We start from the raw sequence: 15,946 nt of genomic DNA, 5'->3' as shown, positions 1-15,946 counted from the left end.
CTTCGTGTTGTACACTTTTTCGAAAAATAAAAAATGCAACTAATTCTGTAAGTTTTGACTAACCTTCGTGTTATACAGAAATCGTTACTTTTTAGAACCAAGTTTAACCACAGCAAGTGAGATCTGCTATAGAAGAATTAATGAATGATGGGATATGATGGACAAATCACTCGTGCCCAGTCCCCAAGGCCGTGTACGATGTGCTTCAATCAATGTACAGTACGATTTCGAACAAGTTAAAGGAGTAAATACACTCATTAACTTAGTTATACCTATCATGTAACATGGGCTCACTGCAGATATGCGAAGCCATGAACGAAGACATGTGCTTGGATTTGGTCACTGAGGATTGTGCTCATTCAGGATGGGACTGATAGGTCACCCAGAGATGTGTTTTTTTCTTAATGCATGTAGTACTAATATTGGAATAAGACACCTCCGTACAAATCAGAGTGGCGCAGCGGAAGCGTGGTGGGCCCATAACCCACAGGTCCCAAGATCGAAACTTGGCTCTGATATTATCGGTAGTGGTATACGTAGCAATTTTTATCCATTCATTTTGCACTTCATTAAACGATTATGCAACCATATTCAATTGCGTTGTCTTTTTGCAACGATGTTTAACAGGCAAAATCCTTAAATGTAACTCTCCTCGTGTATGCAAGGAAGGTAAGCTAAACAAATCAAACCAGCAAATTTACTGCTCTTACTATATGCAAAAGTGTGAAATAATTAATTTTATACAAATATTTGAAGGTTTAAACTCTATTTTATTAATCATTAATTGTGGGTTCAATCATTTATTTTCAAGTATATTATATTACATTTTATTTTTTCAGTTTTTTTATATTAATCATTAATTGTGGATTCAATCATGTGTATCTTATCTTGAATTTATCTTGAATCTTTTATTTACGTGTACATGGATTCCATATGTTTTTATTTATATATGTATGCAAATCCATTTTTATATATGTGTCTTGATTCATATATATATGCTTAGATTCATTCTTATTTGCATCCTTAAAAGAACTAAATAATGAATTTGTAAAATATATATTAAACACTAATGAAATTGAGTATATTCAACACTATTTATTACTTAATTATATTTTTTTGAAACTAATACTTGACTCAAATTCTCTATATATTAGCTACTAGATTTCAAGCAATTAATGTTATTAAATCACGTTCTTATGTACATTACATAGTCAAATGTAGAATCCAACTAGACTTAATTTTTTACTCTTTATATCTTGTGTTTGGTAGAAACTAGGTCTTATTTCTTGAACGTTATTTTTTTATTTTCTAAATTTTAAAAAATGGAGTTCAAGTCAAATGATCTAAATGGATGAAATTTACACATGTTTCATTTATTCAATGTATAAAGTTTAAGAATGCAAAATTACATACATTTCATTAATTATATTTTGTTTGTTAAGAACAAGAAAAAGTAACTATATAACTTTTTTAACTTTCATATTTTACAAATGAAGTCTATTTATAGATTTAACTCTAACATTGTTCTACTAAGTATATATATGTATATAGATAACTTCTAGAATTTAAAATAACTTGAAAGGTGCGCACAAATATGTTTTTTTCTTATATATGGTACATTTGCATGTTTGTGTTTTTAGGTTGAAAGCATGAAATTTTGAAGATCTGAATATTTTTTGTAATGGGGAATAAGAGGATTAGATCAAGGTTGTATGATCATAAAAGGGACGATAAGATGAAAGGTCATACAAAACGTAGCCAACAACAATCCGTTGATGTTCAAGATCAACATGATGATGTTCAAGAAACATCTACTCAGGCACGAGATGAAATTGGTACAAGCTCAAGTTCAAATTTTTTTTCTAGTTGGAAAATTTGATGAAAATGGATGAAGATAGTCTTTTCGTGAAGGCAAAAACTCGGTGAAGAGGGAGGGCAATTTCAACCGGGAGGAGCTTTCGCCTCCGTGGGATGAGGTCTGCTATATCGCTATGAAATACTTCACTCTAGAGGGAAGGTATGGAATCTTTTACTATTACCACATCCCGTTCCTTAACCACCTTAGAAACAAGGATTGCATCTCCATTTTGTTTTTCCTTCTTCATTCGTTGGATTCAAATATTAAGGATATTGTCGAGGCCAAGAAAAAAGAAAAGACTTCCCCATTCTGCACTAGGGCCTCATCCTTCATCTCTACAATTTCCACCTGGCCCTTTGCTTGCCCTGAACTATCTCCATCCAGAATGTGGTTGATAACCGGCCCCCTGCTATTGCTACTGTTAAACTAGATGCAAGCCCTCCTCGATTACCTAAAATTGGCTCTTGCAGCAAGAAAAATAAAAAATGCCCTCCGAAGGATGTTAAAACCCCTAAGAAAGTTAAAATCCAAGAGATTGATTCCGATATGGAAATTACTGATGAGGCCAACAGCCCCCGCCGTTCAGTGAGACTGGCCTCCAAACCCCCTGAAAAATCACTAAGAGACCCCTCCTCTTCCCATGAAACTGGGAATTCAATCCCTTTTGAAGATTTTTGTCCTATGGCTCATGCTTCCATATCATGTAGCTACATGAATTTGGGTTTGATAATACTGAGTGAGTTGGACAAGTTCAATAATCTCACCATGATATATGCCACCTCTAATTAGCTCGTACAACCCATACCATCCTCTCTTGAATCATTGTATCACCTATTGATATTATGAAACCCTAAAGTAGATATTTTGAGAGATAAATAAAAAAAATAAAAATAAAGTATACAATTCACTGGGATTTAAATTTTTGAAGAGTTTCGTCCTATGGATCATGCTTCCATATCATGTAGCTACATGAATGAATTTGGGTTTGATAATTACTGAGTGAGTTGGACAAGTGCAATAATCTCACCATGATATATGCCACCTATAATTAGCTCATAGAGGCCATACCATCCTCTCTTGGATCGTTGTAATACTTGACCCAGCTTTATTTGTACAAAAATTTCGTGTATAATAGCAACCCTACAGAGCTTGGAAATTGTAGCCCACTAAAGTACCTAATGTTAGATACAAGCAAGTCAGAAGGATTCATCTCTTAGATATTGGATAGCTTATAGAAATTACAGGTTCCATTCCTAATCAATAATTCTCTGAAAGATCATATTCCTCCATAATATTTTGAGGCCAAAAAACTATATAAAGTGTATCTATACTACAATAACCTCACATGAAACACAACAACAAATATTACTATTTTCAAATATCTTAGATATGTATTTTTATTTGATAATTAGTTGTTTGACTCAATGCCCCTCACATTGAGTGCCCAAAGCAATCTCACTATGATCAGCTCATGAAAATGATACTTTTGATAGTTGTGATCCCTTTTCCTTTTACTTTTTCATTAGCACTAATCGGATTCATGACCTCAAAGTTCATATGATTAAATTTGACTATGGTTTGATGTAAACTGATTTGTGGGTACGCAACCCTTTCTAGGGTCAGTGTCCCAGACAGTTTCTCTGCGGTTGCTACCCACGAAGGTAGCGCTTAAGCGAAGGCTCAAGATGGCCTATTGCTTGTGGCCTAAACAAAATAACTAGAACCTAATACTTATCATGAGCGTCACCCAATCGCAAATCACCAATATCCCTTTGAGGTGAATAAACAATTAAATAAATAAAGTAAATTTCACGAGAGCTCTTAACTTGACCATCCCTAAGAGGGGTTTACTATGGTTTATCTCAACGGATGTGGAATTCATTTAAAAGTTATCTTATTAAATTATCGATCCAAGAGGGATTACCCGCCCCTTGGATTTTAACTTCCAAATGTCCCTTATTACTCCCCGACGATTTATAGGGATGATGCCACAGACGTCGTTAATGCAGCTTTATTAGGCGTTAAGTGCAGTAGTTCAACACGACGACATTACCCGTAAGCATGACCCAGAGGCACCATATATACCGAACGCTGCTAGTTTTGGTTTTCCAACTTCCTTTATTTAGTTTTCTAACTACGAATAACAAAATGAAAGCGTAAATAATGGAAGTAACTACTTGAAGTGTAATTTGCATACAAATGAAACTTGCATAATAGTAATTGCATGAAAGATATAGTAATTCGCATGCTATGAACGAAAGCAATTAATCCATGATGTAAGATGACTTAGCGAGTCCAAAATGACGATTAAATCTAAATATTTATAATAAGGTAAGTTAATCTCCAAGGACCAATCAAGTGTCCCAATGATTTCTTAATTTTTAGAAGAATATAGTCTACAATTTTAAAGTCTATTAGGGATAGTTTAATTACAATCTTGCTACACATTAATCCCATTTTTAATTGAAAGTCAATATCCTTAAATTTACACTAAGGAGAAAAAAAATCATCATATCCTAAATGTCATTATTATCAACTTTTAAAAAAATTAACTAAATGGTAATTAACTTAGATTATCATTTTTTTTTTAGAAAACAAATTAAACTTCAATTTTCGAAATACTAAAAAAAACAAATTTTAAAATTTAATGGCAAAGGCTTGCATTTGTTTATGATAATAAGGAGGGCTGCGGGGTGGGGACCACGGGTCCCATCACCCCTGCGGCCCTGCATGCGCAGGTCCGCAGGGATGAGGGGATGTCGTGGGCCCCCACCGTACCCCTGCGACGGTTTATTGAAACCGTCCATGCAAACAGCGACCCAAGCACATGGAAAGCCGTGCGTTACGGAGGCATAAGGAGATTTTTCTACGTTCGATGGGGTTTTCTTGCTTTTGGGTTTTTTATTTATATATGTATATATATATATATATTTATATATATATATATATATTTATATATATTTATATATATATATATATATATATATATTTATAAGTACATAAATGTTATAATGCATATATATATATATATATATATATAAGTACATAAATGTTATAATATTATTATTATCATTTTTTTTTTCTTATACAGGAGTATTATAATTATTTTTAATGAGTTATTGAAGATTACTCAGAGCAGGGTAATAATAGGTAATTAACAATGTTTGTAGATTAATTTTCAGGAAATAAATGAAGCAGTAACCAGAGGGATTTTTTTTTTTTCCATTTCCTTTGTTTTCTACACAGGGAAATTCATTCACAGAGAAAGAAATAGATTATTTCACACAGAGAAATTCTTTCACAGGAAAAGGAATGGTTTATTTCTTTTCTTTTTCACACAGGGAAATTCTTTCACAGAGGAAGAAATAGATTATTTCTTTTGTTTCTTTTCTTTTGTTCTCTACACAGGGAAATTCATTCACAGAGAAAGGAATTCATTTCTTTACACAGGGAAAATTCATTCACAGAGAGGGGAGATTTATTTATACACACAGGGAGATTTGTCTACAGAGAAAATTGTTTGTACACACAGGGAGATCTTATTTTTATCAAAATAAACTGAAGATAATGAATCTATTTTCCATTTACTCTACTTCTTTCAATCTGAAACTAATTTCTTATCAAAATTAAAACAATGAATCTTATTTTCTACAAAATCAGAAACTAAGGATTTAAACAATGAATCTCATTCTACAAAATCTGAAACAAATTTCTTATCAAAATTTTAAACAATGAATTCCATTCTCTACAAATCTGAAACTAATTTCTTATCAAAAATTTAAACAATGAATCTTATTTAACAATAAATCTCATTCTCTACAAAATCTAAAAACTAATTCCTTATCAAAATTTCAAACAATGAATCTCATTTAAGCCATAAATCTCATTCTTTACAAAATCTAAAACTAATTTCATATCAAGAAATTTAACAATGAATCTTATTTAAACCATGACTCTCATTTTCTACAAAATCTAAACTAATTCTTTAACAAAATACAAATGAATTTCATACTCATAATTAATCTAATCAAATCTAATCTACCATAAAAATGAGATGCATGAACTAAGTTGAAGGAACCTGGATGCTTGAAGATGGTGTAGAGTCTTCCTTGATCCTCCAAATTGAAGAGAAATCCTCCCAACAAAAATCTTAGCTGCCAATGAAAGTGGACTACAAAAGAGAATTCAACTTGCAGAAATTTCTTATGGAATAGCTAACTCCCATTTTTGAAACTTGTACCTATTTTATAAAAGAAATTTCAAATTCCCACTACCTAATTATTAATTGGAAAAAAAGAGATTCTCTCCCAATTTGGCCTCCATGCAAATTAATTAGGCTTAGTGGGAGGAGTTACATGCAAGGAGGTGGGGAAGCCTCTAGAAGCTTCTTATTCCTCCTACAACATGTGCCTTAATTTGGGTGAGGGAAATTAAATAACAAATTAAAATATATATGCATTTTTCATGTGTGTGTGGTTTATTATTTTTATTCCCTTACAATATTCATTCAATAATTCATCCAAAGAATATAAATAGAGTTTTGTATTTAGATCAAAAAAAGTGATAAAGGAGGGTTGTGACATCTAAATTAAGAAGTCAAACAAAAATTTATGCTTAAAAAGCATTTCCACATAACATGTGGCTTTTCCTATGTTTTACTTGTATAATGATTATCTAAAAAGAACTTTAGTTTTCAAAAACTCATAAAAATTCAAGAGTTTTAAATAACAATATACATTACTTTAGTTTTAAAAAAGTAGTTTTTATTATTTTATTTTTTTTTTAAAAGTAACATTAGTTTTTATCTAATATTTATTTTAATTTTTTTTTTTTTTCTTGAAAACATGCAATAAGTATATATTTATAATATTTAATTTAAGACTAAAAGTATATGTTTTGAAATTAAATATAAATATACATATTTGTATGTAAATTTTTATTTTTTTGGGGAGTACCAAACATTAAGTTTATGTAATTTATATATTTTAATTTGCAAAAGAGGCTAATTGTATTGAGAACAAAAGTAGACCTTTTAATTTGTTATAATAAAAATAATTATGTAGCATGACATAAAAGTAAACAATAAGTCATAACTATAATATATGAATAGATAATAAGAATCAAACTAAGTCAGGTTGCGACACAAATCCAAAACTTTTGTCAAATGCTCAATATGGGAACATGTCTAGTATCTTGGGCTTATCCATTTGTAGCTCTTTCTTTAAACAAGAAAATAGGTTTGGACCCTAACACCCAACACTAGTCTCCTACATATTTGGCTTGGAATTTTTTGACATGATGTTTGTTGGCCTTGGTTTCAACAATTGATCGTTATGTGTTGTTTTTTTAATAAAAAATTGACCTCGTGATTCTAAATAAGCATGAACTTTAGCATTTGAAAAATATAATGATTTGAATTCTATGAAAAATGCTACCAAAATGAAGACCTAGCTCTATAAATATGAAAGAACCCTTGATCAGGATACAAGTCATGTTCTTGTTAGCACTTTTGATGTTATGGTTGAATTTATTTGAATGTTGAAGGTTGATTTGGAATCACTAACTAATCAGGTTGTACCTCTCCTTATATTATGATTATACATATTATAACCATAGGTCATTCATTAGAATGTGTAACCTCCAATCATTTAAATCTTTCATTAGAAGATCATCTTGAAAAATGAACCATAAAATATTTGAATGTTTTACCCTTATTGGAATTATATGTTATAGCCTTTCAAAGATCAAGTTCAGAAATATAAGACTAATTTGTAATTGTGCACGTATACTTGAGCTCTAGACATGTCTTGACAATCTATGGTATTCTAATTTGCAATTTCACCAAATGTGAGATCTTTTTCTCTACTTTTCATGAAATATTAAAGGACTTGGCAGTATTGAAAAATAATTAAAGGAATCTTAATTAGCCACAAGGAGGCAAATTCTCGTAGATCAACCCGAAAATACTAAGAAAGCATCCAAGTATGCAATTTTATTGCATTAAATCAAAATTCAAATTGATGTTAATTATTATCTAGAATGCATGAACAATTGAGTAAACTTGATCTTTTTGGATGATTACATTGAGTGTATTGAATGTTTTTAAATAGTAGCACATGGCATTAAATTGTGTCAAACATGTGTTTTCTTGACTCAAGGTAAAAAAGTGAAGAGGGCCACTTTGCCAAATTTGAACTTTGAATTTTACATTAGAAAGGGAAAAATTGTGCTACAAAAATTGTCTTGGAATGGGGTAGCAATCAAATCCAAGTGGCAAATAGTTATATGGAGGTAGGTTCATAGATAAATGTAATATGTAGGTGGATGAGGTGAATGTTTAAGAGTATGTGTATATATGGATAGGGTAGGGCTACATGTATAGGGATGTGTGTGTGTAAATGGATAAAAAGGCTAAGACAATGAGCCCACTTTGTACAAGATCATAATATTGGTCATTGTGAGTATGTATGAAGACATTATCTCAAAATAGACATAAAATTAAATGAGAAATAGTATAGATATGCACTTTCACCATTACAATATTATAATAAAACCAAACTTAAACTTATTTTTGGTTGATAAAATTATTTATTAATTATATACTCTTTTATAATTTTTTATTGAAAAAGTTGTATATTAATTATAAACCAATATACAATTTTAAAGATCGTTATAACGTATTTAATGGATTGTGCAAATATTTGTCTTAGATAAGTTAAAAAAGATACATTTCATCTCAAATTGTTCCTTTCATGACACACTCTTTAGTAGAGCATGATAATTTAATCAATATCACTAGATTTCCACAATTCATTTGTAGTGTATATAAATCAATATACAATTATAAACCAAGAACATACCAAGAACATGACAATTTAATCAATATCAGAACATGATAATTTATCTATATAGATTGTGCAAATATCTTATTGCCTTAACTAAATAAACAAAAGTATATTTTATTTCAAACTGTTCCATTTAAAACGCTTTTTCCATTTATAAATGTTTCTCACGCCAATTTATTTTAGAAAAACAAATAAATAAAATATCGTACCGTTGTTAAAGACGTGCAATGAAGCAAACTGACAATTTTACCTGGTCAAATATTCGAAAGCAGTAGACAAGACAAATTTCGGACTCTCGGTCGCTGTTTCAAAATTCGCATTTGAGAGGATGTTGAGATCTCCACTTTTGGCCTGCTCATCATAAAAACAATCCTCTCCAACAGATTTCTATCTTCTAGAACAAAATTGTTCTGATTCCCAAATTTCTGCTTGAATCACACTAGTATAAATAGGCATTGGTAAGTTTGTCTCTGCAAAGGAAGAGGAAATCAAAATAATCATTCTGCATTTACAATGGCATTAGAAGTCTATTCCTCCTGGAATTTCAATGAACTAGACAATTTCTTCTCTGCTGCAAATTCAATCGATACGTCTTGGGAGCCCTGGTCCAATTGTGCGTTTAAAGAAATAAATCCGCTCGGAATGTTCAATTCATATACATTTCCGTTCCCTGAATGCCCTTCCTCAGTCGGAATCGATCTTGAGCACTGCACTGAAATGCTGATTTCTAAGCCGGAAACAATCATGACTCCATTCAATGAAAATATCTATACAGAAAAACACTCTGTTTTGCCCTAACGAGAGCGATATTCTCTCGTCTATTACAGAGTCTAATTTTCAGCATGACGAATGCTTAGTAAATCCACTGGGTCCTAATTTTATGAGTATTGAAGAAGCGCCTGTTCAATGTGAAGCTTCAGAGCCTCAGATTGTTCTTCCTTGTCATATTGGAGACGAAGCGGAGAAGACGAGAATTATAGTGCAGAATTTGCTGAAAGCATGGGCCGAAGCACTGGAGAGAGAAGCTTGGGATTTAGCAAAAGTTCTTGAGAATCGGCTGCGACGGAGGATGTCTCTGACAGGAAGCCATGAGGAAAGAATGGCGTACTATTGTCTTGACAATTTCAGAGACCCCGATGCATCTGAAAGTGCAAGCACTAGATCATTGAAGGAGCTTTGTACACAGACCAGTATGACTGCCTTTCAGGCACTCTGTCAGCTCTACCCTTACGCAAGATTTGCTCATTTCACTGCAAACCAGGGCATTCTAGAGCGTTTCGCCTCAAATAATGCAAAGCGAATGCACATAATTGACTTTGATGTAGCAGAGGGCCTGCAATGGCCGCCATTAATGGAAGCCCTGGCGGCGGAAAGCCCTAAAACTCTGGAGCTGCTTCGCATCACTGCTGTTCTCTGGGACGATGACGTGGCTTCCGGCTCGAAGACGGGTTCGAAACTCGCCGGCTACGCAGCTTCTGTGGGAATTCCCTTGTATTATGAAGAAATCAAATTGGAAAACCTCAGAAACCACATGTTATCCGCCGCAGAACATGAGGAACAGAGTAATATTTCCATGGTTTTCAACCTGATGCTGAACTTGCCACATATGCGGTGCCAGCGAAGCAAAGCGCAGATTGTAAAGTTCCTGTCGGTTGCACGTGGCATGCCAGAGGCCTTCGTGACGTGGGCTTGTGCTGGCGTGGCAAGCGAATGGAGGGGACTACAGCGGCCACTTCAGTGACACGATGGAGTACTTCTGTGCCATGCTGGAGTCCGTGGAGGCCGGGCTGCCCGACGAGGCTTTGGCCAGGACTGTAATGGAAAACACTTTCTTGGCGCCCAAGATTTCCAGAGCGTTTTCGTGTGGTGGAGCAGAAATGAAGGAAACAGAATTAATGGATGGCAGGCTGTGTGAGCTGCCCAGAAAATGTGGATTTAGTGGTGAAGGGGCTGAGATTAGCGAAGAAAGCATGGCGCAGGCGAGGGATGTGTTGTCGTTCCAGAGAGGATGGCATTACAACCTACAAAATTTAGACAACCAAATAATTCTGAAATGGCGGGATACACCTCTGGTGTGGGCTTCCACTTGGAGATAAAATCCATTTTTATTTATACAACATATTCTTTGTATTCTTTTAGGCATAACAAAAGTTTACATAATACCTCTAACCGTGTGTCTTCATGTCGCGCTTAGAGCAATTTCCTTAAAATTTAAGGAGTTGAGTGTTCTCACATAAATTTTTAATTAAGGGAAAAGGATAAATTGAAATCTTTCTTTATTTTAGTGGAGTTGCTTAGGAATTCAAAAATGTGAGGATGGAACTAAGCAGCGAGTGCTTCTTAGGGAAAATAACAAGTGGCTACATCATTTTTTCTCTACTTTTTTCTCGTCTTTAATATTTTATTTATAAAAAATATTACTAAGAATTTCTTTTAAAAATACTATTTAAGAGGGCCGCCTAAAAATATGTAGCAAAATTTATTTACTACGGGGCCACCAGCGCCACAAATTGCTGCTAAAAAAATTGAGCAACCACTACTAACCAAAATAAGCAAATCAGTTGCATGGGGACTTGCCCTAAGAGTAGCAAAAAATTAAAGCCCAACCTAAAAATTATTCAAGAATTTCCTTTCGTATAAACATTAAATTTATTTTATATGAATTGAAGGTTAATTAAAGGCCAAGCATTTTAAAAAATAATCAATTTATAAAGGTTGAGATTCAGGCAAATAACAAAGAAACAAGATACACTTATCCTCATCTTCTAGTTTAACATGTATTGATGCAAACTAACTTATGGTCAAATTGAATGTGTTTAAATGAGCTGCAATTGAATCACCATCTTTCATCTTTAAAGAATACAATCATCTTTACTCTAGGGAAAGTAAAGATCAGAGTGTATCCATTCTAGAACATGATCTCAGCCTCGTCCCTTACGATATGAGAGCCTCGCTATTTGATAATTCTTTTTGTTATCATTTGTCTTGTTGTTTAGATGAATTAGAATGGTTTTTTTTTTTTTTTTTTCATTTAACTATCAAACATGGGGCAAAAGTAGTTTGAAACCCTTTTTACTAGGAGGGAAAGGCGGAGGGGTATTTATTCTATCAATTTTTTTTGGAACACGATCCTAACCTCATCTCTTATGATATTGGGGTGAAACGGCCTTACTAGTTGGCGTAGCCCTTGACAAGATGGATGTAAATACATGTACATATCTTCTTGAAACCTTTTTTACTAGAAGGGAAAGACAGAGGGGTATTTATTTTATCATTTTTTCTGGAACATGATCCTAACCTCATCTCTTATGATATTGGGGTGAAACAACCTTACTAGTTGAAGTAGCCCTTGACAAGATGGATGTAAATACATGTACATATCTTCTTGTGTGTCAACTTTTAGTGTCCCAAGCTTGAACTGGTCTTTATGGATTTTATTATCTTTTGAATTTTTAATCATCAAAACCTTTGAGTGACCTAATAAGATCTATAAAACATAAAAAAATTAATAAGGAATTCATCACCTTTAATGTAAACTTAAAAAGGAAAGAGAAAGAGATAGATATAATGCATATCATAAATGTTAGAGATAGTTAAATAAAGGAATAATAAACACCTTCAGGAAAGCAATAATCTCTATAGAAATCAAAATAGTGATATACTACAATAATAATTTCTTGTATGTACAAGACCATATAATCAATCAAATGTATAAATTGTTTCTTTATTGTGGTGTGTGTAGAATAAATGTAAGTAGAGAAACATGACAATGATAATCATGAATGAAATCAATAACTTAAATCAACATTATTGACAATTAAATTTTAACCACTCATGTCCAAATAAAAGTTCAACATTGTAGGATTGAAATACTTTAAGATTAATTATATAATTAACTAATATCAAATTCATCAAAATCAATAATAGGTAATATAATGATGCATAAATATTATAGCACAAGGAGTTTTGTAATCTATGAGGGCCAAACTATGGTGTCCATGGTGTACTAGGGAATCCAAGATCATCAATTAAGTAGAGAAGAGGCTAAAAAGTGATAAAATCTACTCCAAAAACATAAAAAAAGAGCTCAATAAAAACCTCAAGATGTATGCCTCTTCAACAAAAATTAAAAGGAATTAAAAAATAATTCAATGTTTTCAAGTTCAATACCCTACCCAACATAACAATTAGGTATGCTTATAAACAATATAACCTAGGTAAATGTGACAAGTCTAAAAATGATGGTCATTAATATGTTACTCTCGGTAGAAGGATGCATTGAATGAATTTGGGAGGTTTTCCTCCAAAGAGGGGAAACATAAATGATAGTATCCTTGATTCATCTTCAATACAATCCAATAGGGACAATGTAAAAGGGTCTATGGGTGATGTAGAGACATTAATAATCTTATCCTTGTTTCATCTTCAAAACATTCTAATGGTGATAGTGTAAGGGTGTGGGGTTGTCCTAATAATATGGTTGTATACTAAAAATTAAATATTGAACAATAATTATTGTTAACGTATTAAATCCATTTTCCAAGTTAGAATCACAAGACATTAAAGAACTTGAAAAAAAAGAATGATAACCCTTTTCAAGGATGTTCTAGTGAATGTTTCACCATACTTGAAGTTTAATAATTTGTTTATTTTATTAAAATTATTTAAGGCTTATCGCATGTTGGGTCTTGATAGATGATAATTTGAGGCTCTTTAAGTAAATTTGATGATCCTTCTCTTAAATGGGGAGTGTGGGACATTTAATCTAAAAAGAGATCCCTTTATACTTAGTATTCTCATTAATGTCCTTTGTTGGATATTAAATAAATCCATGTTCAAGGAACACCCTTTCTTGTTTAAATGAAATACAATAATTAGGACCTCCTTCTTTTGGAATGGAGGCCTTACGAAGAAGACCGGTTTGCACTCTTGGAATTCCTTTACAAATTTTGGTTGCATTGCACTTGCAAAGATTGAGTATACTTTACAAGTATCTATCACTAATATTGGAGTATTCAGACCTCCTCCCCACCTTTGACTAGAAGAAAAATTTTCCCATATGTGTGCTTCATGTTTTTATAATCTTTGAGAATTTGATATTCACACTAGAGTCCTTATAACTCCTTATCACCCTTTCCAATATGAGATGAGTTAATGGTGTTGAATTATTTGTGGATACTATTCTTGTGTGTTCTGATACTTATAGATGATATAACATTGGTTTTAATGTGACCTCTAAAAATGATGGCTATTAATATATTACTCTCATTACAAGGATGCGTTGAATGAATTTGGGAGGTTTTTCCTTTAAGAGTGGTAACATAAATGATATTATTCTTGCTTCATCTTCAGTACATTCTAATGGGGACAAGGTAAAAGGGTCCAGAGGTAGAGTGGAGAAATAAACAACCTTATCCTTGTTTCATCTTCGAAACATTCTAATGGGGATAGTGTAAGGGTTTGGAATTGTACTATCAACATGGTTACAGTGTAATAAAAAATATTTGGCATTGTAGATTGTGCCCCCAAATAGTGAAATCCCAATTTCAGTCTCTATTAGGCACTTTCTTTAGTTTCCACTCCCATGTTGTATTGGAAGAGAATGAGCCCACTTTTGTACAAAATCATAAAACTTTTCATCGCGTGCATGGGTAAGTGCACCAAGATGGTGAACAAAAAGGGGGGTATAAGTGGCCACTTTTTTTTCTTCTGAAAACAGGTAAACCTAAACTTCAAAGAGATATTTGAAGGTCATGCACTAAAAAAATAGGAGTTGAGAAAAGAATAAGAATTGTAGTGGTCTAAATCTAGTTTCTAAAATACTAAAGTTAAAATTGGATAAGATTAAGAGGGTCAAACCTCTCACACACGGAAAACAGTTCTTGATTTTTTCAGAAAAATATAACATAGTTGTTTTTCATGCGCTGCACAAAATATATAGTTAGATTTACTAGTTTGCAAAATCCTTTAGTAGGATGATAGGTAAGAGTGAGATCTAGAAGTTGTGTATTTTTTTGTAATTTTCCATTAAGTGTTTTTATTTTATGATTTTTTGAACTGGCCGCATCTTGAAAATTTGGTACCTGTTCGTGCGTTGGGCATAACTTGCATCAAAATAATCGAAAATGCAAACTTCTTTTATTAAAAGTGTATAGAATCTAGTGTAGAACAATAATATGTAATTTATTTTGAATTTCATCAAGTATATTAAAAGTTATTAAAAAATGGTAGACATATGTCTGTGAGGACTATCAAGGCACTGGTAAAGAAAATTAAAGTTTACTATGCTAATGTTGTCCAAAAATAGAAAAATTTACATGGTCAGAAAATTGAGAAGACGTGTGAAATTATGGTGGTAATTTTAGAGATACCCACTTGATCATTTGTACACTTGATGACGACAAAGTGGAGAAATCATGTTGGAAGATGAAAAAACGTGTAAAGGGACACAAATGGGGGGAAAATGGACTTGCAAGCCTTAGGGTCATTTTCCAACCCTCTATCCAAGCCAAAACCCGCACGGGTTTTGATAAACAAAAATTATTATTCACAGTTCTTCATAACCCGCACGGGTTTTGAAAAACAAAAAGTACTATTCACAGTTCTACATAACCCGTACGGTTTATTAAGACATAATAATTTATGCTTGTAAACTTAGCATTTACTACACATATGTACAGACATACATATATAATATGTGTTTATGTATATATATATATATATATATATATATATATATATATATATATATATATATATATATATATATATATATATATATATATATATATATATATATATATATATATGTTTGTATACATGCATGTCTCTCTTCTTTTCCTCTCACTCTCGTCTTCCTTCCCCCATCACCGTATTTGTCTATTCTGAGCCCTAATTGTCCTCCTTGAGTTATTTCTCATATCTCTCCCCCTCACACCCTTTTCTCCTTCATTCTCTCTCTACCTCATGTCTCTCACCCTCTCCTCCGTCTCCTGCTCTCTCTCTCTCTCTCTCTCTCTCTCTCTCTCTCTCTCTCTCTCTCTCTCTCTCTCTCTCTCCCTATATCTCTCCCTCTCTTCCTATCCCCTTCTATCTCTAACTCTCTCTCCCTCTCCCCCTCTCCTTTTCCCAATCTCTCTCTCTCTCTCTCTCTCTCTCTCTCTCTCTCTCTCTCTCTCTCTCTCTCTCTCTCTCTATTCCTATCCCCTTCTCTCTATCTCTGACTCTCTCTCCCTCCCCCTCT

General features: G+C 32.9%; 1 protein-coding gene and 1 non-coding gene across 2 annotated transcripts; both read left to right on the top strand.

Annotated features, from left to right (window-relative positions):
* Positions 1-446: 446 nt before the first annotated feature.
* On the top strand, positions 447-518 carry TRNAM-CAU (transfer RNA methionine (anticodon CAU)). Its single transcript has one exon. It is a non-coding gene; the product is annotated as a tRNA-Met (tRNA).
* Positions 519-9,460: 8,942 nt separating this feature from the next.
* Positions 9,461-10,444, top strand: LOC131058827 (protein NODULATION SIGNALING PATHWAY 2-like). The gene has a single exon (XM_057992423.2). It carries the CDS (start codon positions 9,461-9,463, stop codon positions 10,442-10,444), a length of 984 nt encoding a protein of 327 aa, XP_057848406.2.
* The last annotated feature ends 5,502 nt before the right edge of the window (positions 10,445-15,946 follow it).

Source organism: Cryptomeria japonica, chromosome 7 (genome assembly GCF_030272615.1).
Source record: "Cryptomeria japonica chromosome 7, Sugi_1.0, whole genome shotgun sequence".
NCBI classification, from domain to species: Eukaryota; Viridiplantae; Streptophyta; class Pinopsida; order Cupressales; family Cupressaceae; genus Cryptomeria; species Cryptomeria japonica.
The sequence above is the reverse complement of the archived record's forward strand: the minus strand, read 5'-3'. Positions and strand labels throughout refer to the sequence as shown.